This window comes from Mytilus galloprovincialis, chromosome 3, assembly GCF_965363235.1.
Source record: "Mytilus galloprovincialis chromosome 3, xbMytGall1.hap1.1, whole genome shotgun sequence".
In the NCBI taxonomy this organism is placed as follows: domain Eukaryota; kingdom Metazoa; phylum Mollusca; class Bivalvia; order Mytilida; family Mytilidae; genus Mytilus; species Mytilus galloprovincialis.
Genome location: NC_134840.1, coordinates 18611393 through 18639382, shown reverse-complemented (window position 1 = coordinate 18639382; position 27990 = coordinate 18611393). Strand labels below are relative to the sequence as shown.

The 27990-nt window shown below is 31.9% G+C and overlaps 1 protein-coding gene across 6 annotated transcripts; it reads left to right on the top strand.

Annotated features, from left to right (window-relative positions):
* Positions 1–6: 6 nt before the first annotated feature.
* LOC143067317 (uncharacterized) lies at positions 7–27607 on the top strand. 6 transcript variants are annotated; one of them, XM_076240472.1, is made up of 14 exons: positions 7–456; positions 9015–9211; positions 10848–11060; positions 12233–12328; positions 13410–13476; positions 14337–14514; positions 15096–15241; positions 17769–17825; positions 18386–18442; positions 19449–19725; positions 20483–20562; positions 22123–22245; positions 22784–22833; positions 23526–27607. In XM_076240472.1, the coding sequence occupies exons 1-14, from the start codon at positions 15–17 to the stop codon at positions 23721–23723; spliced, it is 2181 nt and encodes a 726-aa protein (XP_076096587.1). In that variant the 5' UTR covers positions 7–14; the 3' UTR covers positions 23724–27607. The 6 variants fall into 6 exon arrangements, with proteins under 6 accessions (XP_076096587.1, XP_076096592.1, XP_076096589.1 ...); XM_076240477.1 differs by lacking the exon at positions 7–456 and adding an exon at positions 5642–5661; XM_076240474.1 differs by lacking the exon at positions 7–456 and adding an exon at positions 6006–6112.
* Positions 27608–27990: the final 383 nt, after the last annotated feature.

Sequence of the window (27990 nt, the reverse complement as noted above, 5' to 3'; positions counted from 1 at the left end):
CAAAAGTTGGGAAAATGAGACCAGTGTATGCAACAAGGGGAGGCAGACGAAAGCAGTGTAACACAGTGAAGAGGTTTACAGACATACAAACAACTAAGAAATTCAAAGACACCAAAGATATTAGTAAATCTTCAGACCAACAACAAATAACAGTATTCGGACCTGTAATGAACACCTATCAGAATAATAATGACACCAAAAAAGACGTGGACAAAATGACGAAAACAATTTATACTTCAAGCGACTCACATGGTGTCGAGGTGGACCAAATTCAACTGGAAACTAAGAAAAATAAGTATCACAAGAAAACAGATAATAGAACTCTCCGTAGAGCAATCAAAGTTGAAGAGTTAACTATAGATGATAGCAAATGTGTGGTTGAAATGAAAGTTAGTGACTTTAGATACAAAGAATTGCGAGGGGCTAGTTTCTGTAATGATGACTTCAAAGGCAAAGGTAAAAGTTACAAGCATACATAGTCAATGATCGTTCCTGTGCACACAAACATGTGTAAATATTGTACATCAAAGTCTCCATTCAACTTCAATAGCCATAATCAATTGTGTATCCGACAATAGCTTGTCTAATCCACATTTAGTTTAACATCTTTATGATTATACAAAAGATAAACAAAGATCACCTATTTCAAGTTTAGAATTGAAATTGCTTACTTGTGATTCGTGATCACTTTTAAAAAAAAAGACATGGTAAAATGAGATAGAATTTGAAATCGCCTGCTGTGGCAATACAAACGGCAGAAATAATGGTACTGTAGAAATTCAAGAGAAAACCAATATATGTCTGGACCTATAAAGATGTAAGGTCAATTTCCCCTTAGACCAAATGAAACATATTTGTGGTACCAGTTACCTTACCTACCCTCCTTTTTAGTATTGATAATAGCCTACCCTAAATAGATTTTTTCGTCATTTTCCATATGCACTGTTTAAGTCAAAATGTTGCTCCAGGAAGTGGGGAATGTGTCAAAGCGACAACAACCCGACCATAGAGCAGACAACAGTCGAAGGCCACCAATGGGTTTAAAAAAAAAAAAAAAAACAAATTCTAACTACCTACCCTAACTTTGTTTTTAGATGTAACTTGGACTTCACATACTATGTCATTTGGCACACTAGGCCTATTGTTATTTTTCAAGAATTGTTTCAGTCTTCGGAGAAAGAAGGTGCAAAAGACAAAAATAATGTTGTTTTAGTATTTATTTCAAAATCATTAACGTGTGGTCAATAGTCCTATTCTGAAACTAAAGAACGAGATTGTAAACAACCAAGTTAAGCGGCAGAACTTTTGACTTATGTTTTTACATGAAATTGGATTGAAATGTTCATACTGTTTATAAAATGTTGAATTATTCAAATCAGTTATAGAATGACAATTGCTTAAAGCCCTATAAAGCCATATTTGGCACATCCAACATATTTAGAGTTGTCGGCTCCATATTCTTTAAACTTCGTATTTGGTTTGGCCTTCCAAATGTTTGGTTCCGAGTGTCACTGATGAGTCAAAACGAAGTGTGCGTATATGTATGGTATAGTTTCTGGTTTGAATTGTTTTACATTTTCAATAAAATTTATCATTTCGGAGCCTCTTGTAGATTTCTAAATTGCGGTATGGGTTTTGCTTTGGCTCGTTTATATTGTTGAAGATTGTAAATTGATCTACAGTTGCTGTATTCTATGATATCTGTGGAGAGTTGTCACATTTGAAATTATGACACATTTTATTTTTATATCAATCATGAAAGCTGAATCTAATGGCGAGAAGCCTTTGATACAAGTTTTTTTTAAAACACATTGTAATAAAGATTCACAGTTTATCAGTTTACAGTTTATCTTTCGAAGGTCCTGTTTCATGAAATAAGATGGACGACTTTTTTGGAATCGTCAGTAACTGATACTAGTAGTCCTTTATTAATTGATCCTATCCATGTTTCTTGGTTTCTTCCGTTATCTTTCTGATATCCGACTCACACTTCTTTCAAACTGGGGTTTACTGTGCGTATTGCTGTGTTTGTACTTTGTTTGTTCCACGTTGGCTACAGGTATTACTGAAGGGGAGGGGGGGGGGGGAGGTTGAGGTCTCTGACAACATGTCTAACCCCGGAATATTTTAGAGATGGTCCGAATTGAGGAACATCTGGCCCTTGTTATTCTTGTTTGTTTTGGGGATTTTTTTCTGTCATTTTCAGTTTAGTGTGGCGTCCATTTCGCTAAACTAGCATTACTATATTATAACTGGCCATGGCCAGTTGAAGCCCGTCTCCGGGTGTAGGATTTTCTTGCCGAGTCAGTGATGACCCATTGGTGAACTTGCGCGGTTTTCTGCTCTTTAGTCAAAGTGTTGTCTCTTTAACACATTCCCGATATCTATTCTTTATTAGATGCAATTAAAAATACACTCTAGTATGTAGTATAATAATACCTCTTTAATTCATTAAATCCGGGATGTTTTCTCGCTTGTCAATCAAACTTAAAAAATATATATACTCTTTTTCCGAGTTAAAAACTTTTTCAAAGTGATGCGTCGGTTTGGCTGTGCGGGATGTACAAGTACGCGGCCACGTCTGGTTAGTTTAAACATATTTATTTATAGTGGATTGGGATTCCCCGGAAACATGTTTTGCAACTTATATTAATCTCTTTCCACTTTGCGGGTGCGAGTGTTGCCTTGTAGCGGCATTAGCCTGCTCTTTTTCGAAATCTACAAGGGTGTCTTTAACGTGCAAGAGATATGGCTCTCTAAACACGGGTCAGCCATTTATCGTCCCCTTCCGACGGACTATCATCGTTTAGAACCCTTGCAACAACATTTTGAGAGCTCTGTAGGTACATGGTCTGTTGCAAGGAACAATGTATTTCCCTATCCAATAAACCCTCATTTTCGCATTAATAATAAAAACTAGTAATTATTTCTGAGTTTACAGTAATTCTTGATTTGTTCTCGTCCTGAACTTTTACCAGTGAACGTTAAGTAAACTTCAATTAATCAATTACAAATATACTCAAAAGCCATGTCAAATTCATATCTGGATTTGTTTCTTTAGTAACTGTTTTATTTTTCGGTACCTCTGATCAGCAGTAACATATATCTTGTAGATTGGATGCAATTAAAACCAAAGATATTACCTTTACCTACACACCGTCAATGCAATCGGCTGTAAATTGTTAAATACATTTTTTCATACCGTAAATCCCTTTATAACTTGCAATACGGCATGGTGTTAATTCATTATTGAAGGTCGTATAAATGTCACCTGTAATTGTTCTCACATTTTTCCTTTGACCGTAAATAAAGTTGATATCGAAGGAGGGATCATCGCTACAGGTTGGGCAAGACTGGGTGATGCAAGCTCAAACACGGTCTTTGACAATTTGACAGTTCAATCGAACAAAGATTTACCAGCATCGCGCAAATCTCGTGTTTCCTTAATTTTCTCTGCTATATTTGCGTTCCATGATCAAACACGAACATTGTTTCTTTTTTATGATATATAGGATTGCACAGTGAAAACCCGGCTTAGATTATAGCACTGTGTCTCGATTGGGTTGTGGTTCGGATCGTCGGTAAAAAATTACCCAACCTTTGTAACTTCTGTAATCAACAATTAACCCTTCTATATTTTTTTATCCTAATCCCACAGTCACTTGTCTCAAAACAAAATTTCCTATATACCTTACTATATGTAGTGTAAGTTTATGAATTTTTTCCAACTTTCTTCTAGGCTTTGGGTAACGTATTTTATAGCCAATGTACAGAAACTTGTCAAGTATGGCTATTGTGTGTCATCAACTCCTACAGTGTTAAACCAAGAGCTTTATACTTCACAATAAGATTGTAATGATATTTAAGCTTCCGAGGGCTTTTAATGGATTATTTACGGGATTTTTTTACGCATATTATTTCCAGACTTTTTCAGCAAAATTGTCAACAGAAAGTTACTACAGTTTGTGAACACATAACTTCAACTCATCATAAAGTTTTCTGCTCATATCCAAAAGCTTCATAGAAATATTTACAGCTATTTCGCAGTTTACAGTTAGTAAAAAACAACTAGTGTTTAGAACAAACTGCCGCCTCATCCATGTTAATTTAATATTTCCGCAGTTGTTTTAAGTAGCATTTCAGATTTCTTTGCCAGCATTTTTTTTTTTTGTAAGCATCAATGTATACTGATTTTGCCCCCCAAAAAATCTATATCTTTACTTCCACTGAATTCTTTCTCAAAAAATTTCTTCTAGAAATTACAATAAAATAAATTATCATGTAACAAAGAAATTAGGACCACAAAGAGACATTTTTACTCGACATAAACTCGATAAAGAATTAAACTTTTCAAGTGATTTTTTTAGTTAAAATAAATGTTGCTTAAATTATTTTACTGAGCAGTATATTTTAGAATGGTCAGTTGGGTCACCGAACCTCCTTGTGATACATTCTTGAAGCTGTGGTGAATTGTTTATGTTCCGGACCATATGCGTATTTGGACCATACGCGTATGGTCGGACCATATGAGTATAATACTCGTTTGGTTATTAACGGGCCGGACCATATGAGTATTTGGACCATATAGGTATATTTTTTTTTTTCAAATTTCATTTTTAACGCAGTTTCAATAATACAGAAACTTTATCGAACAGTGATGGTTATATGACAATTTATTAATTTAATAATCAAAAACTACGTAAAAATTTAAAAATATTGACGCCATAGTTAGTTTTCATCGCTAGTTACATTCTTACATGTTACGATGTAGGTTTGGGGTGACATTTATTTCCACGCGGTATCATGGCTTTTTTTGTGCTTGATCCTCATCATTTACACCTTTTATTTGTGAGTGAAAAGATAGCTTTTGCTGCTGTGTACAGTGGTACAGAGGTACTTTGTCATTCTGATGTATACGGTGTTTTTAAGAAGCTCTAGATCTCAAATATCGTAAAATAACTGCAATACACCATATTCTCAAGACAACTTAAATAAACTATGTTACTTTCCAGTGACTTCTTGTGTAACAGTTCATTAAAACAATTTTGGAATTTATGTTTTTTAGTCGACATATTGCCATTCACTCGTAAAAACAACTCGGTAATGACCATCGGTACGTATATAAATGTGTTTACTAAAAAAAATAACTAAAAAACTTCTAACTCGAATAATTACAGCGCCCCCTTACGGTCATTGTCCTCCAGAGGTTAATGGAGTGATCGAAGTGATCGTAATATAACGACTGGATTACAGAGGCGGATTTAGAAGGGGGCCCAGGGGGCCCGGCCCCCCCTTTATGGGAAAAAATTTGGTTGCTTATATAGGGAATCATTGAAGCGTGACTGGAGTGGGCCCCCTCTTAGGTCAGTTAGTGGGCCCCCACTTATGAAAATTTTTGGATCCGCCACTGGATTATTCGGGTTAAAAAACTTCTTATTTTAATTTAGCTTATCTTTTTATTATAATATGATAATAAAATTACCTATATGATCATGTATGAAAGCGTCTTTTTAATGAAAGGTCATACCATATGAAGAGTTTAGAAGTATTAAAAGTAAACCGTAACAGAGTGTTAATTACCCCGACCATACGCGTACGGTCATGACCATACGCGTATGGTCCTGAATACTCATATGGTCCGGAACATTTATATCTGTTGAGGTGAGCTGCCTTTCGATTTTTATAAATTTTAGATTTTACGTTTCTGTCGAGTTATGGGGTTATTGGGTTTAATTCATTAAATAGGGGGGGGTTCCAGTTTTCAGAGGCGGATTTAGGGGATCACTGAAGCGTGACTGGAGCGGGCCCCCTCTTAGGTCAGTCAGTGGGCCCCCACTTATGAAAATTTCTGGATCCGCCACTGGACTTTTTAGACAATAATCGAATATATTATAAATTAAAAGTTGACAAATTTAATTCTGGGTTATAATACATCATAATAGAAAAATCGTTTGTTGTCCCTAGTCTCATGAATAGTAAGGATAGCCCCCAGCCTAGTGACCGTTCAATGTAAATTGAGAGAGGGGAAGTAACTCATCATTGTTTCCGTTTAGATTTGGACAAGCACCTGCCACCTGCTTTATTGATATAGACATGAATGGGAATCGGAATGGTAAAAGGGGGTTGGGCATTCTTTAATATTGTGCATTTTTATGCAAGTCCTTGTTTTATAAGACAGTCGTGAATGATTGCAAGTAGCTACGCTGGTAGCGTACATAGACATGATAGATGGGTAAACAAACATTTAACATGCTCTCTCTTTCTTTTTGCATGTTAGAACACCTAAACGTAAAACTTAGTACATGTAAGGGACGAATACTTCTTGATTATAGTTAAAAATATAAATCAACAATTTCATCAAAGATGGTAACAGGTACAACGTAACATGTTATAATTGGTTAGGGATGTAATAAGATATGGAAATCCCCTAATAGTTCTTGGTTCTGTTTTTAGCACAAACTAGTGAACTTGTTTAATTGATATTTCTTTTGCACAGACACATGCTATCCATGGCATTTAAAAGATGTAACCTATCACATGCATATGTATCAGGTTGGTACAAAAAGAGTGACATAAAAGGAAAAAAGTACATGAAGTGTTTGCACCCAACACATGTTTGGTTCCATGTTTGTTATTTGCACTTGAAATTGTAAATCTTAGTGCTAAAGATATTTCCCGTTTGGATATCTTTTGTAATAACTTTCTGAAACAAATTCAAAATCTACCTGCTAGAGCCTCCAACGCTTGAGCTTGTCTACTTTTAGGTCAATAACCTATAAATTGCACTTCTACATAAAAAGATTCTGATAATGTTTGGTACCATAGCTATAAGTGACTCTTTCGAAAATGATCTTGCTAAACGTCAACTGTCTTCAAAAAGAAAAAACTCAAAAAGCTTCTTTATAAGGGCTTACAAGATTTTGAAACAATATAACTTAGCGTGTGCCTCAGAAGTTTTACGTAAGCTTTACTTATAAACCAGTGACAAAATACAAGTGGAAAATAAAGTAAAAAAGTCTGTTGATGGCTTTTCTTCCGAAAAACTGTTTACTGAAGCCAAATCAAAACCATCATTACGGTACTTATATATCAAAAACTGTAAAATTGGCATTGTTAATTCTATATGGAAGAGTGCATGTTCAGAACAAATGTGTATACGTAAAGTCTGTTATCTATGTTATAAGATCAAAATACTTTTGGATACATATATTCTACAGTACCACCGCTCAAAATTTTCAAATGGTCAAAAAACTTCAATTTGTCCACTGTGTGAGGAAGGAACTGAAAATTTATAACATTTTCTTGTCGTATGCTTTGCCTTAACAAGTATTAGAGACGTCTTTATCTCAAAATTTTATAAAGTCGTTGTACCAAAGATTGGGACTGCTGCATGGACTGACATATGTGTAAGCAACTCAAAAATAATAAAATTAATCTTGGACTGTAGTCTTTTTGATTGGTACTATGTGTTAGAGAAAAATGACATAAATTTGGTGGAATCAATCACTAGAAGCCTGTGTTACTCGCTCCATTAAAAGTGTAGTGCGCTCCTTGAAAATAAATAAACATTTAAAAGTTGTAAGGTTTACCAAACTCATAGGCTGTAAATAGATAAAAATTGTTTAAAGATAATGTATATACTATAGTGACTAGAAACAGATGGAAATATAACGTAACAAAATTTTACTGGATAAACTCCAGGTTCTCCTGATAGAGGAGGGTTTTACAGAAGGTAACAGGTAACATGCCCAGTCTTCACCCTAAACATTTGAATCCACAAGCCCTAAGGCTAAGCTCAATTTTACCAAAGTTTTAGTTGGATTCTGTTGGCTTCTAGAGAAGAATTTCTCAAGCTGGACAGCAATTTTACAAGCCATGGCTGAAGGACTTGTGTTTAAGCATGTTAAGTGTGAAGACTGCATGCTAATATGTTCAGTTTAGTTTCTTGTATATATTCCTCCATTAATTGTGGAGCACTACCCAAAGGGTGTAATTTTAGCAAATACATGTATATACACCTTAAAACATAAGGAAACTTTTAATTATATACATATGACTGAACTTGGTTATAATAATCATTAAAAATAATAAATTATATCATAATTAATTCATAGGATTGTCATCATTAAGTTTTTGTTTTTCTTTAAATATATAATAGTCAGGATACATGTAGTTTATATGTGCTGAGGTGTAAGAAAGCGTTAAGTAACAACCACATATATTTACAAATGAATATATAATATATGATCTAACAAATTTTTTCGTAAAGTTCAGCTTCAGACATTGAAATTCAAGTCTAATGTGAATGCTGTACATGTACTTGTGTATACAGCACTAATAGTTTAAGGTTCATCTTAAGATACATGCATTGACATTGGGGTCTTAGTGAGATGCATTATTGTTCAAATTTTTGTAATCATGACTGAGACTCTAGAGTCAAATTATTTTACAGGAAAACGGGAAATTACAAGCTTGTTATTGCAATGATAGGAGGAATACGGGATTCTGACAAAAACAATAAGCAGGATCAAGAATGAGTCTCCCACTGAAACATCTTTGAAAAATACTTGTAGAAAAATACCTTTTGGGGTAAAGCTGTTGTTCATATAAATATACATGTCATGTATCAATTGCCTGTCAACCATGTCAACACTGTGCTTGTGAGTCAAAATTATGAATGTGGCCAGGTGCCCTCAATTTCAATCTTAAATTCATATGAAAAGAGTGACTGGTGAAAAATAATGTTTATCCAATATTCTTCAACAAATGCATGTATATATCATAAACTTAGTCTTCTGTGCACGATTTTATCATTTTTTACGCAAATATATCGTATAATTGTCATTTTTTTTTTCTCTCTGTCTGTTATGATTTAACAAATATGGCAGCTCATTAAATGCCATGTTTTGACTGATTTTGAAATAAGCAGTTTGTATGTCAGAACTTTTAGAGTTAACATTATTCTAATGCTTATATCCAAACAATCCTTGTGATACAAAAACAATTTTTTTTAGGTTCAACAAAGAGTTTAAGTGAACAAAATTCCTGTACAGACATGAATAAGAAAGGACAGACATCAGATATGACTGATGATAAACTAGATGCTAATAAAACAGCTGACATAGAGGAGCAGTTAGGCAAACTTCCAGACTTTCTCTCTGATGATGAAAAGGCAGAAACGAAACCAGTTATTAAACAGGAACCAATGGGTGTAGGTTCATTATTGCTTTTTATTAAAATTATGACAAATGTACAAAAATATCAGAGTGTATCAAACTTGTTGACAAGATTTATCATAAGTTTCTTGTATGTTCTTGATAACATAACTTCCATCACCAATAAGTCTTATCACCAAGTATTAAAGATACTTATATTATAATATCAAACTTAAATATAGCTCAAAAAAGATCAGTGTCAGATGCTTGATATTTGCATATATTCTTTTACTGTACATGCTGTATCCAGTGTGACATTCAACAAATGAGCTGCGTCGGATAGAAATCGACATTATGCAAATCAACACCAATACATCTTTTAACCACTTTCCGTTTTGAAAAAAAATTCAACAGAAAGTCTGGGACTGTTTGCAAGTTGCATTATTAATCGAATGCTACAAAACAGACCAAGCTTCATCTTTTATTTCTTTGTATTGCGTATATGAATGTTCAAAAAATCAATCAGAGTCTGACACATGTACGCATTTATGTACACTTGCATAAGGTGGATTTCTATCAGACGCAGCTTAAATCAATTTCCACTTAAGATATTTGAATATCAAAGATTAGGATTGCAATATGTTTTTACGTGAAAATAAAATGGCATGTGAATTGTATAAATCAGCACAGAAGTAGAGCCACAAAATTGACTTTTGTATGTTGTACATACAACTTATCGTTACCAACACAATTCTTCAGAAACTTTTTTTGTTGTGCTTGCAAATGCTGACTCTACATTATTTTGCCATGACCTACATTTGTAATAGCGATCTACAGATATAATAATGATTTACATTTAGAAATATATATATATATAGACAACATAATTGATGAAATTACATGCACTCAATATTTAAGTGAGATAGGGAAGTAAAGAATTATTTCCTGATTAGTTGATTTTAATACATATCACACTTAATTGTATTATACTAACATCAAATAAGGAAATGATATCTGCATTAAATGATATTGAGATTATCAGGGTACCTTACGTAACCTAACTGTTAAAGTTGTAGCAGTAAGGTTTTTAACAACATAGTCCAGGACTAGTATTTTTTAATGTAACATTCGTTATTTACCAATCTTGAAAACCTTCATTTCTAGCATATATATTGTATATTCATTGTCTGGTTTTGTAGGGATGAATTGTGAATTTGCTTACCTGACTAACCCCATTGGTACATGCTATATTTACAAATATGGTAAAAGATCCTTACTAGATCATAGTGATGAATCAAACAAAGCTGAATGAGATTAAAATTATTCAAAAATCAATTTTTAGCCCTCATTTTACAAAAAAGTTTTACCAAGTTGAATTTAGGTGATTTATGCACATAAACATGGCACATTGAAATTTTAACTCTTGTTTAAATTGTGTCAAAAAACCCTTTAATTCTATACAGAAGTGACAGGTCAAAAATACCTGATCAAGTTGCAAAAGATAATTTAGACATTATTGTAAGGTCCATTTATTCATAAATTCTTTAAAAAATAACTTATAATTAATATTTGAGACATAGTTTTGTCTTTCTTCAGATAAAACTAAATCTACAACTTTCATCTGACTATTTAAGCCTATACATGTAGTATTGTTTGTACAAAATGAAAGCTATAATATTTTGTTGTTTTTAGCCAGTTCTATGTGCTGCTGATTTTGATCGATTAAGAGAGGTAATCAGACACGATACCTACACACACTGTGATGTACACAAACTGGAACGGATGGAAAGAAATGTTGTGTGTATACAATGCCAGCAGCTTATTTGTGCTCTGTGTTTACTGAACTCTCACCAGTCACATGACATACGCTCTGTCTCATCAATGAATGAGTATTTTAATGTGAAGGTAAGACTTACAGTGGAATCTTGTTTACTTAACTCTCATCAGTCACATGACATACACTCCGTCTCTTCAATGAATGAGTACTTTGAAGTGAAGGTAAGACTTACAGTGGAATCTTGTTTACTGAACTATCATCAGTCACATAACATACACTCTGTCTCTTCAATGATAGATGAGTACTTTGAAGTGAAGGTAAGACTTACAGTGGAATCTCATTTACTGAACTCTCATCAGTCACATGACATATGCTTCGTCTCTTCAATGAATGAGTATTTTGAAGTGAAGGTAAGACTTGCATTGGAATCTTAATTAATGAAACATTGATAGGCTTTCCCTGTCACACAAGTTTTAGACAGGGATGGATTATAATCTTTTTGTCAAATTTTTGTGATTGTCCCTGTAATTTATAATAGGCGGATCCAGGGGGCCCTGGCCATCTTGTGGGAAAAATGTTGTTGATTATATAGGAAATCACTGAAACAAGACTGTAGCGGGCCCCCTCCAAAGACAGTTAACCCCTCTCCCCTTATAAAAAGTTCTACATTTGCCACTGTTAATGATCCATTTTGTAGTTGTCTCTGTTATACATAAACCTTCATTGACAATGAAGATTTAGCAGAAAAAGTAAATTTATGAGTAATCTGTAAACTTCTAAGTTTTTTAAATCTTTGACTTTCAGTGATATTGTTTGCCCTAAATTAGTGGAGAATAAACATGATAAAGGCTTTCCCCTGGAGAAGAATCCCAATTAAAAAAAAAAATGGCTTAAAATTATTCCCAAAAAGACAACTTTTTTCCAAAACAGTGCAGTCTCGATAGTAATTGTGCATGAATACAAACTGAAAAGCACTCATTTAAACAATTTTCTTGCCTAAAATGACTATATGTGAACATTTGAGGGTCTATTTATGTATCATTACTGACAAAATGGGGTCTTATTTTAAAGCAGGGTTTGACTCTTGAAAATGGGTCTGTAAATTGAAGTTTCAGTCAAATTCATGGTTTATTTTAAATTTTCCAATTTGATGAAAATGACGCATATTTTCCCATTAAAAAAGGGTAGAGGTAGTTTTGAAGAAAGCCAACAATATCACTGACTTTCATATACACTATTTTTTATCACAGCATTTGGATAAATATCTTATATATCACTTTCAACTTAACTTTTGTTACAGGGTACAATAGAAGAGGATGTGTCAGTACTACAACAGGAACAAAACAATTTGACTGTCAAGTTTGCTCAAAGGAAAGAACTCAAGAAAAAGATTGAAGTATGAAACTTCTGTTTACTCTTGAAATGTCAAATTTTATCACAATTTAATAAAAAGGCTCAGTTAGTGTAGCTTGCTGGTAACAGGATTCAGAAATTTATCATCACAATTTTTATGCCCCTGCTGTAGGAGGGGCATTAAGTTTTACCCTTGTCCTTCTGTTCACTTACATCCATCCTTACGTCCCAAAGTTGGTTTCCATTCTCTAACTTTAGTTTGCCTCAACCAAATGTTATGAAACTTATACACAAGGCTTATTACTACAAAATGCAGATCAGGTTTGAATTTTGGTGGCGTGCCTGTAATCATTCTAGAGTTATACCACTTTTACTTTTGGTAAAATTACTGAATTTTTCGTTCCCGTTCTCTTACTTTAGTTTGCATCAATAGAATGTTATGAAACTTATACATAATGCTTATTACCACATAATATAGATCAAGTTTGAAATTGGGTGGAGTCTCTTTTAGTGTTCTTAAGTTAATCGGTGAATTTTGTGTTTCTGTTCTGTGACTAAAGTTTGCCTCAACCAAATGTAATGATACTTTTACATAAAACTTATTACCACAAAACTCAGATCAAGTACAAATTTGGGAAGCATTAATTTTACCTTTCTTCAGTTATGTGCTTTTTTTTTTTTTACTTTATATGATATGAAAAGTTATGTGCTTTTTTTTTTTTTACTTTATATAATATGCAAATAGGGGTATCATCTGTGTCCCATGGACATATTCCCCATTTATCTTTTTCAAGAGCAAGGGCCTTCTTTTTTTGTTGATTTTAGACTGAAAACTGTAATTTGAACCCCTCCTTTCTTGATCCTCTGAATTGTGCTATTGGTTGGTTGTATTCATAACTTTACATGATACAAATACTCCAAATGTAGTAACAATAGAAATCTGTAGTTGTAAGAGAAGATATATACTTTTAATTACAAAATAAATATGAACAAATACACTTTAACAAAATTAATCACAAAATTTCGTCTAAAAAATATACCCCCACAAGAGAATTTTTAGCAAATGTTTAATGTTTAACAATGTTTTACACTCAATGATGCTATAACTGTTTTATGATTTGTAGGAATCATCACAGAACTTGATTAAAGATATTGGGAAACGATTTGATGCAATTCAAAATATCTTACATGGTAATATATAAAGATCAGATGGATATAAGAAGATGCGGCATGAGTGCCAATGAGACAGCACTCCATCCAAGTCATAATTTGTAAAAAGAACAAACATCATAGGTCAAAGTACGGTCTTCAACATGGAGCCTTGGCTCTGACCATACAGTAAGCTAAAAAGGGCTCCAAAAATGACTAATGTTAAACCATTCAAACAGGAAAACCGACGGTCAAATCTTTAAAATAAGAAATGAGAAACACTTATAAATCACATCTACTGAACATCAGGTTCCTTACTTAGGAGAAGTGCAAACAAAAGCAGCAGGTCTAAATGTTTAGAAAGTTCCAACCTTCACCCTTACCTGTAACTATAGTGTAACATCACAACATAGAAATATGAATAAAAGCAAAAGATCACCAATGACATATCAACCCACCACATAATTAAAAAAGCACCAAACTTAGATCTTAAACTGAAAATCTTGCAATAATATTGTATTCCTTACAATTACTGTTTAGAAAGTGTTGTTTTGGTTGAATAATGTTACATTTATATTTGAATAGCTCAGATAGGACAGATACACATTATGATGTTTAAAAACTAAAGGGATACAAAGCTACTGGTGATGGGAACATCCAGATACCCAGAAAATAAATTAATGCTAGATTCAGTAACAACAGCACAAACACCAAACAAGATAGAAAAAACTAAAATAATAACACTGAAAAAAGAAAACCGTATACATTTAATTTTATATAAGTTTCTATGGTAGAGCATGACTATTTTGTTCCTGGTGAAATATCTATGAGACATGGGAATTGTATCTATACTTTTTTCAGCTAAACAACAAGACTTGTTATAATCTATATATATTTTTCAGCCAAACAAGAAAATTTGGTTGCATATGTGAAACAGTTTGAAAGTCAGAACATTTCAGAGTTGACTAGAGAACTTGATAGGATCAGAGACTTAGAAAATGCAGCATCCAGAATGATCACCAGGGCAATTACATTTTTCTCAAAAATTGACTTGACTTTAGCAACAGTACTTCCACAAGAGTAAGAAAATAATATGTCATTTTGTTATTTATTTACCAGCTTGTCACAATTTTATTTGATATGTACCATTTTGAATACTTCTCAGGTAATAAAGCTGACTTTTCTTTAGAGCATCCATGAATGCACACATCTAGCTACTCAATTTTTCTTTAGGATATCACCTTAATACTTTCTGTGTCTGATCGGTCAAGATTATAAGAACAGTCAATATGTTACTTTTTTGTTAGAAAATTGTAAATAATCAATATTATGTTAAGAATTATGATGTTTGAATTTATACATTTTAAGACTTAATTTAACCAGTTGTTCAATGTTGACTGTGGTACACCTTTAAATGAACATGCCAAGCAGAAATTTGTCTTTTGATAAAGCACAATTGATAAAAAGTTTCTTAATCGATTGAAAAAATATGTGTTGTATAATCAATGATGAAGATAAAATGATCAAATTAAGGAGGGTTGCAGTAATATTGAAACTGACGTAGAAAGATTTGTATTAATTTAAACAGGGAGTATAAAATTTTAAAATAATATACTTACATGTATGTATAAAATTTATAACAAAGTGTATTTTGATTATAGGGTACATGATGTAATTGATAAGTGTAAATGTGCCAGCATTGAAAGTTTACAGAACAAAGAGAAATACCTACCAGAGAGGAAATTTTCTAAACTTATACCTTCACTTGATGCTGTAGCAAGCATCTGTGACACAATTCATGCAGAAGGTGCGTACAAGAAATAAATATTTAATTACTGAAGAAAGTGAAATAAGTTATAGTCTATTTTTGATATTACTGATATTTATGTAATGAATGTCAAGTGATTTGAAAAGTTGAGTAGATGTGTTTTTATACGACTGCAAAAATTTAAAAAAAATTTGGTCGTATATTTGGTACATGTATCACGTTGTCGTAATTGTCAGCGTCGTTTGAAGACAGATGTTTTCAGATAATAACTTTAGTATAAGTAAATAGAAATCAATAAATTTTTAACACAATGTTTATAACCTTAAAAGGAAGGTTGGGATTGATTTTGGGGGTTATGGTCCCAAAGGTTTAGGAATAAGGGCCCAAAACAAGCATTTATCTATTTTCAGGACAATGAGCTGTGTATAAGTATTTCAATTGCTCTGAAATTGTACCACAATGTTTAATACCATAATTAGAAGGTTGGGATTTATTTTAAGTGTTATGAAGCAAACAGTCTAGGAATTAAGGGCCAAAAAGGGGCCAAAAACAAGTATTTTTTAGTGTCAGGACAATAATTGAGAGTAACTGTATGAATCTCCCTGACATTGTACCACAAGGTTCCATATAACAAAGGAAAGGCTTGGATTGAGTTTGGGGTCAATTTCCTCAAACATGTACATGATGTAGGAATAGGGGCCAAAAACAAGCATTTTTCTAGTTTACCGACAATAACTTATGTTTAGGTGTATGGATCTCTCTGAAATTATACTACAAGTTTCTATAATACAAAGGGATGGTTATGGCTTAAATCAGTTGGCAAAAAAAGGGGAAAAACAAGGTTTTTTCTGGTTAAATGAAAATTTAGACAATTCAAAATTAGTGTAAGGGAGGTAATCCAATTCCATTTAAAGAATACTGTTAAATATATATATATATATATATATATATACAACTCTCTAAACATCAACCAAACAATATTAGATCTGTAAATTTGCTTTTGCAAATTTTTTGTTCTTCCCTCGCCGGGATTTGAACCCATGCTACTGAGATATCATGACACCAAATCGGCTGCACTGTAACCAGCGCGCTAGGCCACACGACCACCTGGTTTAAAAAAATGAAGCTTTCGGTGGCCGGGTCTTACCTTTCCACATTAGTTTTAATCTAGAATTGTACTCAGTACATGATATATAAGGCATGAAGATGTTATTTTTACATATCAGCTAAATTATCTATAGTAAAGGATCCTACAAATTAATGTAAAGTACAGTGACAGAAATAGTTATATTTATAAGTACATCTGAACCAGTGACAACTCTACAACAGATTTATCCATCGGATCACCAGCAGTGATGGTGATACATGGCTGTGTACATTCTGTATATACAACTCGTCTAAACATCAACCCAACAATGTTAGATCTGGAAATTTGCTTTCTCAAATTTTTTGTTCTTCCCTCGCTGGGATTCGAACCCATGCTACTAAGATATTGTGACACCAAATCACCTGCACTGTAACCAGCACGCTAGACCTCACAACCACCTGGGCTTCATAAAAATATATGTTTGATTACCTCCCTTACACTGCTTGAAAATGATGTATAAAGAAATGATGATTGTCTTGAGGTGACTAGCTGTAGATTTTGTTTTAGAAGTCACTATTAATTAATATTAATTTTAACCATGACTGTATGACATTTTATATTTTAATATTTTATGATGTATTTAAAGGAGTAGTTATTGTTACAAACTCCATTAGAAATTTGAATTGATATTATTTTTGGGATACAGGAAAGGGGGGGAGGGCGGGGGAGTAAATAAAAATTTGTGAGGTGTGGGTACAATTTTTCTCCTTTCAGATTTCAGAAATTAAAAAGAAAATTCTTCAAATATTTTTTTTTCAGGGGATTAACATTCAACATCATAGTGAATTGCTAAAAAGCACAAAAAAAAATTTAAGTTCTAGACCACATTCATTCTGTGTCGGAAACCTATGCTGTGTCAACTATTTAATCACAATCCAAATTCAGGGCTGTATCCAGCTTGAATGTTGTGTCCATCTTGCCCCAACTGTTCAGGGTTTGACCTCTGCGGTCGTATAAAGCTGCACCCTGCGGAGCATCTGGTTAATTATATATTATTTTAGAACACATTGATTCTTAAAAAACGATGAATTAATTAATTTATCTTCCACAATTGTATTCAATAGACACACACTGGTTGTGAGTATGTCTAAGGTCAATGTCACAGTTACTAGGAATAAAAATAAATAAGTTTCCATATTTAAACTCCTTCGGTTTACATGGAATTGAAATTAAACTAATATAACTGGCCACATCAATTATGTAGTGTAACTGTTTGATGCTGAAAATTGTGCTTTCCCACATACTTTATTATAAAGAAATGTTGCACCATCAGTGTTAAATTCTTAAATAATGTTAACAACGTTTTGTTTAAGGACATACCCACCTGTTGTTCACCAGGTATCCTACCATAAGAGAATTCATTATAATTTTTAGATAGTCAACATATATGTAACAAAAATATGTTTCTTTGTGTTACAGCTACGAAGGTTGTATGGTCCAAAACAACAAAAAACAGCGATTCTGATGAAAAGAAAGGTAAAAGAGGAGTTATGGATGTTATATATTTGACGTCTGGGTTTTTAAATGGCGTTAGCTTGACTCATTCAATACAAAGTTATAACCTTGAAATCCTAAATAAGATATTTATCAACCCTATAAATCTTTGCATACTTGGGATATTGACTGATACTTGATGGGTCAAGGTTACTACTTAATTCCTATCAAAATATAATATATGGAGCATTAGACACCTTAACCATCAGACATTGATTCACATATTTTAATGCAAATTTTGTTTGATAAAAAATATTTTGTGTTTTATTAAGCTGTAAGAAATTGCTTAGAAGTCTCTTGGGACACTTATAATTTGATTTGTCTTCCAATTTGAAAGTGGTTATTTTGTAATGGTTGTTTTATAAGTTATGAGGTAAAAAAAATAAGTCTGAAAGAGACATCTTAGGCTATTAATCAATCGTTATTTTCATAGTTTGATAAATTAAATGCAATAATTAATACACAAAATTATATCAGAATCTTCAGTAATTGTTTTATAGATATAACAATTGTATTCTGTTATTGTCCATCTTTTTTTCTAGCAATAAAAGTAAAGACAGAGAAAAGAAAACATCACAGTCATTCAGATCATTCATCAGGTTTGATTATTCATATAAAGTTTTATACACTCATATCAGATAAACATTTTATCTGATTATACACTCAGAACAAATATTAGCATCTATATTTTTACAAGACCTTAATTAAGATGGAAGTAATAAGTAGAGAAAATTAATAAGTGAAAAGACAACTTTTCTTGCACTTACCCGTATATTTTGTTATGACATTATTAGTCATAGTAAGAACTGATATTTTTCAATTGTGTCACTGGTGTAATTTAAGATCAGACTACTTAACATAAATGGTGGTTTTTTTTATTTAATGAATGGCTATTATTTATTTTGAATTTATTGATCCATAAAATTAATTTTTGACTCTTCACATTGAATAATCCGCGAAGCGGAATATGTAAAATGTGAAGAGTCAAAAATTAATTTTATGGGTCAATAAATTCAAAATAAATTATTGCCATTCATTATAAATAAATTTCTATTAAAACTAAGGCTAAAAGAACTTTTTATAGAATTTACATTAACAATAACAACGTACACACATGTTGGCGTATGAATACACGACGTCAGAGTGGGCGTGTCGCCATAAAAATTGACAACATTGAAAATAAAACTAATACTTTTAACCAATCAGAAGACAGTAAATACACCAAATTTATTTATATCACTTTATAAGGTATCTATCATCTTCCACAAAACATAACATCAAAACATTTTTCATGGATCCCCATAATCGTCAATAAATTTGAAATGTTTTTTAATAATCTGACAATTCTTTATCATAACATTAAACAGTTTTACAAAAGTAAACAAATATATTTGCAATTTTTTAGAAATTTGTGATCATTAATGTATGATTTCTTTGGTATTTCATGACCTTTTATTAATATGTCTAAATCTTCATTGAGAATTTTATAATGGTGTGTAATAGTTTGATGTATTTTGATGCTAGTGGTATATAGAGATTTTGTTTGAATTACAATGTATGTTATTATTGAGCTGTGATATAATTATAACACTTATCCTACCATAGATAATTCTAAGACGTTTAAGAAACCTAAGACAGCTACAGTTACAACAGTATCATCTCAATCATCAGGGCCCATAACTCCTCATAGATCATCCACAGAAAAATCTGATAGTGTGGAAACGGACAAAAACAAAAGGAACACTGAGAAATCATTGTTTGAATCACTAACTGAAAATGTGAAAGAGCCTGTACAAGGAAGTAAAATATCACATCACAGGAAATCTGTTGATGCTGCTACGATACAGTCACCACGTCATAGTACTGACCATGACGACAGCGAGTAAGCTTATTTAAAGGTGTATTAATGAGAAGATAACTTCAACAAAAGGATTATAAAAACTTGGCATTATCCACTATTGGGTTTACACTTATGAAAATAAATAAAGATTATATATAAGCTATGACACAATTTATTGGCAGATTTTATTAAACTCCCGCTCCGAAGGTTGAAAACTACATTAACTGCCAAAGAAGCCTCATTTTGAGATCTTGTCAATAATACCTAGACATGAGCAACAGATTTTCCCCAAAAGATATTTTGCTACAAGATATATTTTACACAGATATTAATGTGTAATAAATCTTTTTGGGTAAGGCTGTTGATCATGAATGTCTAGCTTGTCCATAAAATTTGTGTAAAATGGTCATAAAAGTTCAAATATGTTAATCTCAGCATGTAAGGATATCATCAAAAGTAACCTTTCTGTATTAAAGTTAACCTGCTGGTTTATCAATGAATTAACAAATTTTGAAAATCCTAAATAATTTTACATATCTTGCGATTTCAGAGGCCAAATATTTGCTCTTATTATACCTCTTCTTTTGTGTCATATTTCTCATTAACTGCAGATCAAAGCACCCTTAAATATGGAATCAACAATCTGGTTTCAAATTCATTACTCATCAACTTCTTGTTTTCCAAATATCAGGGGTTGGCAGTTAAACTTGTTATAATTAGGTTCATTTCACTTGAAGAATATTGTTTTGACTCAAGAAATACAATTTCACTTCACATTTTACATATGTTTTTATTTTAGATCTGATAAGTCTGATGCTTCAACTATTATACCACCAAAGTTGAAACTAGTAGATATGAAAGCAACCAATGTTGAAACAGGTAGGTTGATGTATAAATCATTGGAAAAAGTGGATATATGGTATATATACATAGTTTAAACATATTTTATTGTTCAAAACAAATGGATTAGACACAAGTTTTTCATATATACATGATACTGTATTCTGTAACAAAAATTTCAAAGCAATACATGAATAAATTTTCAATCAGAAAGTGTTGTGAGCAAAGGATCCAGTGAGATTGTGTATATAAAATTTTTTACCAAATTTTCAAAAAGAAAAATTGGTTATTGATTTTGGGATGTACGGTGGGCAGATGACTTACAGTATCCATTCTTTAACATGAAAAAGCTTTAACAAATTCTTTTCAAATTTAGATATGATGTTTTCTGTGACTAAATGAAGGTTGAGTTTAATTTTCACTATTTTAGCTGTTCTCGTTGTTGAGTAATAGACCTTTCAGTAGCATTTTTTGTTTATTACATGTAAAATGTATATGAATTTGATTTATTTTCCTTTGAAGAGAAATTAATAAATAATATCTTTGTCACTATTATCTGATGCTTTCATTACTGAAGTTAATATATGCAGGGGTATCAAAAAGTAGACAGAAATATGTATAGATTATCGGGTTTTCTACACATTGATAACGTAAAATATCAGCCACGAGCCACAATGTGAACCTTATTGGCGAGTGAGCGGCTGATATTTTACGATATCTATACGAAGAAAATTGTTCTTTTACTGGTCGTTTCTTTCTCCCTAAGACAGTTTTACGCTTTACAAAAGCAAGCTTGATAACGTCTCCTCTAGTATTGTGACGTGGCTGATAACTTCTCCTCTCACATGGTGACGTCGCTGATAATGCCTGGTCTCGTTTTGAAGTCTTGATACGAGTATGACGGAGCAACAGAGCAGGGTGATATAAGCGGAGGGAAGGACGATAAAGTGTGTTCTCTATCAGTTTTGTCATCTATTACCAGACAATGAATATCACAGTCAATAGCTTTATTGTATAAGAAAATATAATGATAGCTAGGTTATGTAGCTATGGTTAAAATTGATGTGAAAGGTTATGTAGCTATGGTCAAAATTGATGTGAAAGGTTATGTAGCTATGGTTAAAATTGATGTGAAAGGTTATGTAGCTATGGTTAAAATTGATGTGAAAGGTTATGTAGCTATGGTTAAAATTTATGTGAAAGGTTATGTAGCTATGGTTAAAATTGATGTGAAAGGTTATGTAGCTATGGTTAAAATTGATGTGAAAGGTTATCTAGTTATGGTTAAAATTGATGTGAAAGGTTATGTAGCTATGGTTAAAATTGATGTGAAAGGTTATCTAGTTATGGTTAAAATTGATGTGAAAGGTTATGTAGCTATGGTTAAAATTGATGTGAAAGGTTATCTAGTTATGGTTAAAATTGATGTGAAAGGTTATCTAGTTATGGTTAAAATTGATGTTAAAGGTTATGTAGTTATGGTTAAAATTGATGTGAAAGGTTATTTAGTTATGGTTTAAATTGATTGGAAAGGTTATGTAGTTATGATTTAAATTGATTGGAAAGGTTATGTAGTTATGGTTAAAATTGATGTTTCAGGGAAATGTCTTATGGCTAAAACGAGTGAAGAAGATGGCCAAGGAGAAAAAATGTTGCTGGGAAAAATATGTGGTAGTTCTAAGATGAAAGAGACTACACAATATACAGTAAACTGGTTTAAAGGTAAATTATTCTTCTTATTTTGTATAACTCAGATTATTTCCACAGGTTCTGCCTCAATAAATTGGTGTGTAACACCACTTGCAGCACTATTGTGCTATTTTGTGGGGGTCAGTTTTATTGGTTGTGGAAGCCGTAGTATCTGGAAAGAGAATCACCTACATTTTACTTTTTTTTCCATTTTGCTTTAAAAGAAAAATGGTAGTTTTTTACAATTGTTTTCTTCCTGTTGGTCCTATTCTTATGATGTATAGAACAATTTTCAAAAAAACACAAGTTTATTAAAGATATTTAAAATCATATGGATTTCATAATTGGTAGCAGACCAGGAGAGTTTATTTGTAAAATAGAAAAATGTTCAGATGTCATGTGTTTACCCCTATATTAGAGGCCTTTGATTCGGGATAAAGCATCCATATTTTAGTTTGGATGTCTCATTACTTGCCATTCTGTGTACATTTTAATCAGAGCCAGATAAACAAAAATTACATCATCTTTTGGTGTTAAGCTGTTTAACTATTCAGTTAATTTTGTCTTTCAGGTGAAGCTGGAAGGGACACTTCATTTGAACTCAGAAAGAAACAGAGTCCTGTAAGTGGATAACACAGTTATAGTTCATACCTGATAAGAAATAAGTTTTTTTTAAGAATGAAATTTCTGTTACTTATCTGTCACCAATATAACTGTCACCAAAACATAAGGAAGGAGTTGTGAGGTATAAACCACAGAAGCAGTAATCCAAAAAAACAAATCCCAAGACATGATTTTCTAAAGTAGAGGAAAGTCTATCCTGTATCTACCACAGTATTTTTTTAACATTTTATTTTTGTCCCAAGTTTGAAATCAAGATGAAAAGTAAGGTAAACTTAGAATAAAGATATATGCATAAAGAACTCCTTAATATTACAAGAGAGCATGTTAATGAAATTTTTTCATATTTATGCATGAATATTGGAGTAAGATTTGTTTTTTGTATAGCTTTTCTGAAATGGCAATTTCACCCTTTATAAGCAACAAAAAAAAAAAAGGATTATAGAGAACCCATAAAAATTGGATTTCAGCTATATATAAATAAAAGGAAGCATAGAGTGTTTATTATAACCAATGTAATGTTAAGAGATCAATTTTATGAAACATGTAGAGATAACATGAACCAACTGGTCTTTTAACAACAATTTTAATTTCAGCAGCTGCCAGTTTATAAATACCTTGTATAACTATCACTTTTGCTGTAAATATTCTACACAATATTCAAATTATGATTGGTTTTGTTTTTCTTACAGTTGCATTCAAGTTGTGTTCTTTGTAATTTTGACTTTGATCATACAAAACCTATGTCTCAAGAACTGAAAAGTGAACTTGTACTGGCAAAGGAATACCATAACAAAAAGAAAACAAGGAAAAGGAAACCAAAAGAAAGGAATGTATCTCCAAAGAAGGATAAAGATTCATCTAAATCACAAACAGTTGTCAAGAAGTGATAACTTCAATATGTATATATCTGTTTTAACCAAAGTTAGTTTCTGAGATGTTTGATATATAAAAACCAAGTATGATGGTCATCTGGTTGTATCTATCCCAGAGAATATCTGTTGTGATATTATTATTATTAGCTCATCAGGCCCCAGGTTTCACTTAAGATGAAGCCATCATTTGTCATTCATTATCAATTGTATGTACATCAATAATATCATATTTTATCTTACTGTATTGGACTCGTAATAGACTGCACTGGAAATTGTTCTGTAATCTCACCAGGTCATGACCAAGCCATGCTTCTTGATGTCACACTGCAGTCAAACACAACTTAATAGTAATTGATTTTTCAAATGTAATGAATTTATGCATATGGTGCTCTATCAACTGCTTTGCATTTCAAGTTATTATTATTCTGCCATTCATAGTCTAGTTTGAGTGTGTTTAACACGACAACGCATGCATCTTCTTATTGCAGTAACAAAAATATGTTCAGCATTATACTATTTATACAAATAAAAGTTAGATTTATTTATAAAGTTACTTTGAAATATACTTATTTTATGCAGTTCTTTTTTGAAAGCAAGGTTAACTTAATATGTTTATTTTCATAAACTTTGACGATTGAATTAGGAGGTGGCAGAAGAGATTTTGTTTTTAAATTATTAAATTTGTTCATTTCGGGTTATATTTGTGATAAAACAAATCTGTGGTGTTATTTTTTGTCTCCATGTTGTTTCTTGGTATCTGCATTTTGGGAGTAAATTGCTTATCATTTATCATTGATTGGGTTATATATTGTTTATTATTATAATCATTATATGGGTTAAATGTTGTATTACTAGAATTGATTTCTTATCAACCGTATAGTTGACAGGTAGACAACTTCAAAATGTAATCATGGTGTTTTATGTATGGGTGATACTTCCATGAATTGGTTCTGTTCCAAGACACTGATATTTATGCTCATTCTTCTAAGTGGCCTGGGCATGTTATATCACCAATGTCCATTGTTCTATTATTTGGCTTCTGTCATTCAGAATTCATACAGTCGTTCAGGCTTTTATAGTTACCCTGCATATATTGATATGATGTTTAAAACACAAGTGATTTTAAATAATGACTTACAAATTAATTTATGTTCCATTCTGGTTGACCATCTTTTGGCAAAAATTACAGCCCATGGATGTTGAAATATCCACGAAAGTGTACTCTTGTTAATTTACTGTTATTCCTGCAGAACTTTCAGGTCTCTCAAAAATATCCACACTATAAACCCATGTACACAGTGTTTCCATTGTATGCCCCTGATATAGATGATCTTTATTTGAGGTTGAGGTACTGTACCCAGGACATTTGTGTCATACCAACACATGTACATTATACCTTTATCGATTAACTTGTACGTTTTTATTTTCCTTTTTTCCTTTTTATTTGTATCCCTTGCTGGTAAAGGGAGTCAAAGGGGAAATCTACCAATGTTGAATAGATAGTAATTAGAGACTGGAAAATCTTTTGTTTTAGTTCTAAAATCCTTCATAGAAGGAATGTTGACAAATAGAATAATATACAATACGATACCATTAACGGTACCTTAATATGAATTATATTTTGATGGGTATTCTACCGTAAAATGGATTAACCAGTTCTTATGGAAAATACTTGTAGCATTGTTTTTTTTTTTTTTTTTTTTTTTATTGTATTTGGATATAAAGTTATTTAGTTTTATATTGTTAAGTTATATTTTAAAATTGGGCATTAAGAAAGAATTATTATACATTGTCAGCAACGTACATATTATGGTATACATATTCAGTCCGTCAAATAGACTGTCAGTTTCCCCTCCAAATGATGCAAGCACTTCTAGAGATTGCCGAAAAACACTTAAGTATTTTATTCTATAAAGGGAAGGTCCCTTTTATTACGAAATATACAAAAGTGTTATATCAGAGTTATGAGACTTTTAGTTTAGTTATAGAACACAGGAGTGGACTATATGGAGCATATCTTAATACAACTTTATTGACTGGGATGAATCTAGCAGGCCATTGTAAAATCTTGCACACATTGTTCTAATATTTATAAAAAAAAAAAAAACTTCCATTTTCTAACAATTCTAGCAATTCCTGTTCAAGGGTTTGTGGATGATTGCTTGGTGATTGCTTTATTTTATTTAAGCTCAAAACAAAAATATCTCAACATATAGTTGTTGCAAATAATACCTCAAAGTGTAAAGTAATTTTCCTTGGGAAATAGAAATGAATAGATATAGTACATGTATATCAAATCCCTGCATTCATTTAACACAAAGAAAAGTTCTGTTATTGCTATATTTCTCAATGTCACAGATAGGTCTACAGCACAGGGCACAACCCCACGCCTTTCTGTAAGTTCAATGTGTCTTTTAGCACTGTTTATTGTACAAATATTTGCTAAATGTCCGTACAATACTTCTGTGCATTAAACAAAATAGATAGAGGTTAATGGACTTCTTCAAAGAAATTTAATCAAGTTTCCTTTCAACTTATTCTCTGATGTTTTAAAGCAATCTTACAACTAATTCAACGGATCTGCTATACAATGTTAAATTATTTATTGATTTGTTCTTTAAGTGTAATTGAACTTTAATTGTTAAAAGAAGAGGAGAGAGGCTGTCATGTTCTCAGGGTGCTTTTATATTTGTATTGATGTAAATATTTATCCTAATTGTCTGTAAATTTTAACTGGTGGTCCAGTAATAATTGTAAATACAATGGTCTGATATTTTAAATAACAGCAAGTTTTTTATCAAATGAATTTTGTGTGAGGTTATTTGTGTGTTATATTGTGTAAATGCATACTCCTTTCATTTAGCTTATCAGTAATGATACACTTACGGTAATTATTTTTTTGTCGTTTTTAACTTTATAAAAACGAACATTCATGTTAAAATTTCAGATAACGTGTTACTTAGTTCAAAGATTCATCTCGAGGGGTAAAAGAACCTCCTATAAAAATGTCTTTCTCTTCCTCTTAAACATATTTACACATGTTATATATCAATATTAAGTTTTTATACATGTAGTTAAATCAGTACTTCAAAAATTAGGGTATGTTGTTCACATGGTTTTAGATGTATTTAGTTCACTACGATAGTTTTAGGATTTTTTAGTTTACTTTGTTAGATTTTACATGGATTGATCAAATAGGGAAGATCTGTTGCAAAACTTCCATTATTTTGAGAACAACAAAGAATTTTCATAATGAAAGTTCTTTGAAAAAAATTGAAATGTTATTTTAGTTAAAAAAGAGTTATAAACACAGATGGATTTATTAATTACTGTAAATTCAGAAATTATTGTGAGATTTTTACTTATGGGAATAATGTGACTAGGTTAGTATCGCAATAATAAGAACTCATATTCTGGTATCTTATGCATATATCTGTTTGCAGATTTTCCTGACATCGCAATATTAATCTTGCATTTTGTCCATTGTCAAAAAAGTTGCAATAATTTCTGAATTTACAGTATTTGTTTATGTTTTACATGACTTTAACCAGAAGAAAAACTATTTTTCAATTGTGTGTTGCTTAATATCATGCAACCTTGCTTTAATATTTAAACAGTCCGCTAATTAACCTCTTAAGAAACAAATTACTATCTAGTCAATACATGTACAGCTCAATAAGGTTTGTGTATGGCATTAGAAATGGAAATCAAACATTGAATTTATCTGTTATTTTTATATACAATTATAATGGTAAAATAAAATGTCATTGTAAAGCATGTAGTCTAGATATTGTAATAATTTATAAACAGTATATTTTGTCTACTTATAGTAAACCATGTGTGTTTTTAAGTGTAATTTGTGTGACAGATTTAATCGAATAAAACTTTGGTAAAAACAGTTTGGAGACCAGGTAGCAGTGTTGTTTTGTTGCCTTGAAGGGCCAAGTAAGCTATTCTCATCACTTGGCGTCCATCGTCGTCCTAATCTTTTTACATGTTGAACTTCTTCTCGAGAACAACTGAATGGAATGGAACCAAACATGGCATGAATGTTTCTTATGGGGTGATGACCAAGTGTTGTTACTTTAAAGCTGATCCATCATCCAAGATGAACACAAGCTGGGGACTTGGTTTTACATAGGACCGTACGGGAAATACATACAGATGTCTTCTTTAAGAAAACCGCTAAATCGAATGAAACCAAACATGGCATGAATGTTCCTTATGAAGTGCTGACCAAGTGTTGTTACTTTGCAGTCGATCCATCATCCAAGATGACTTC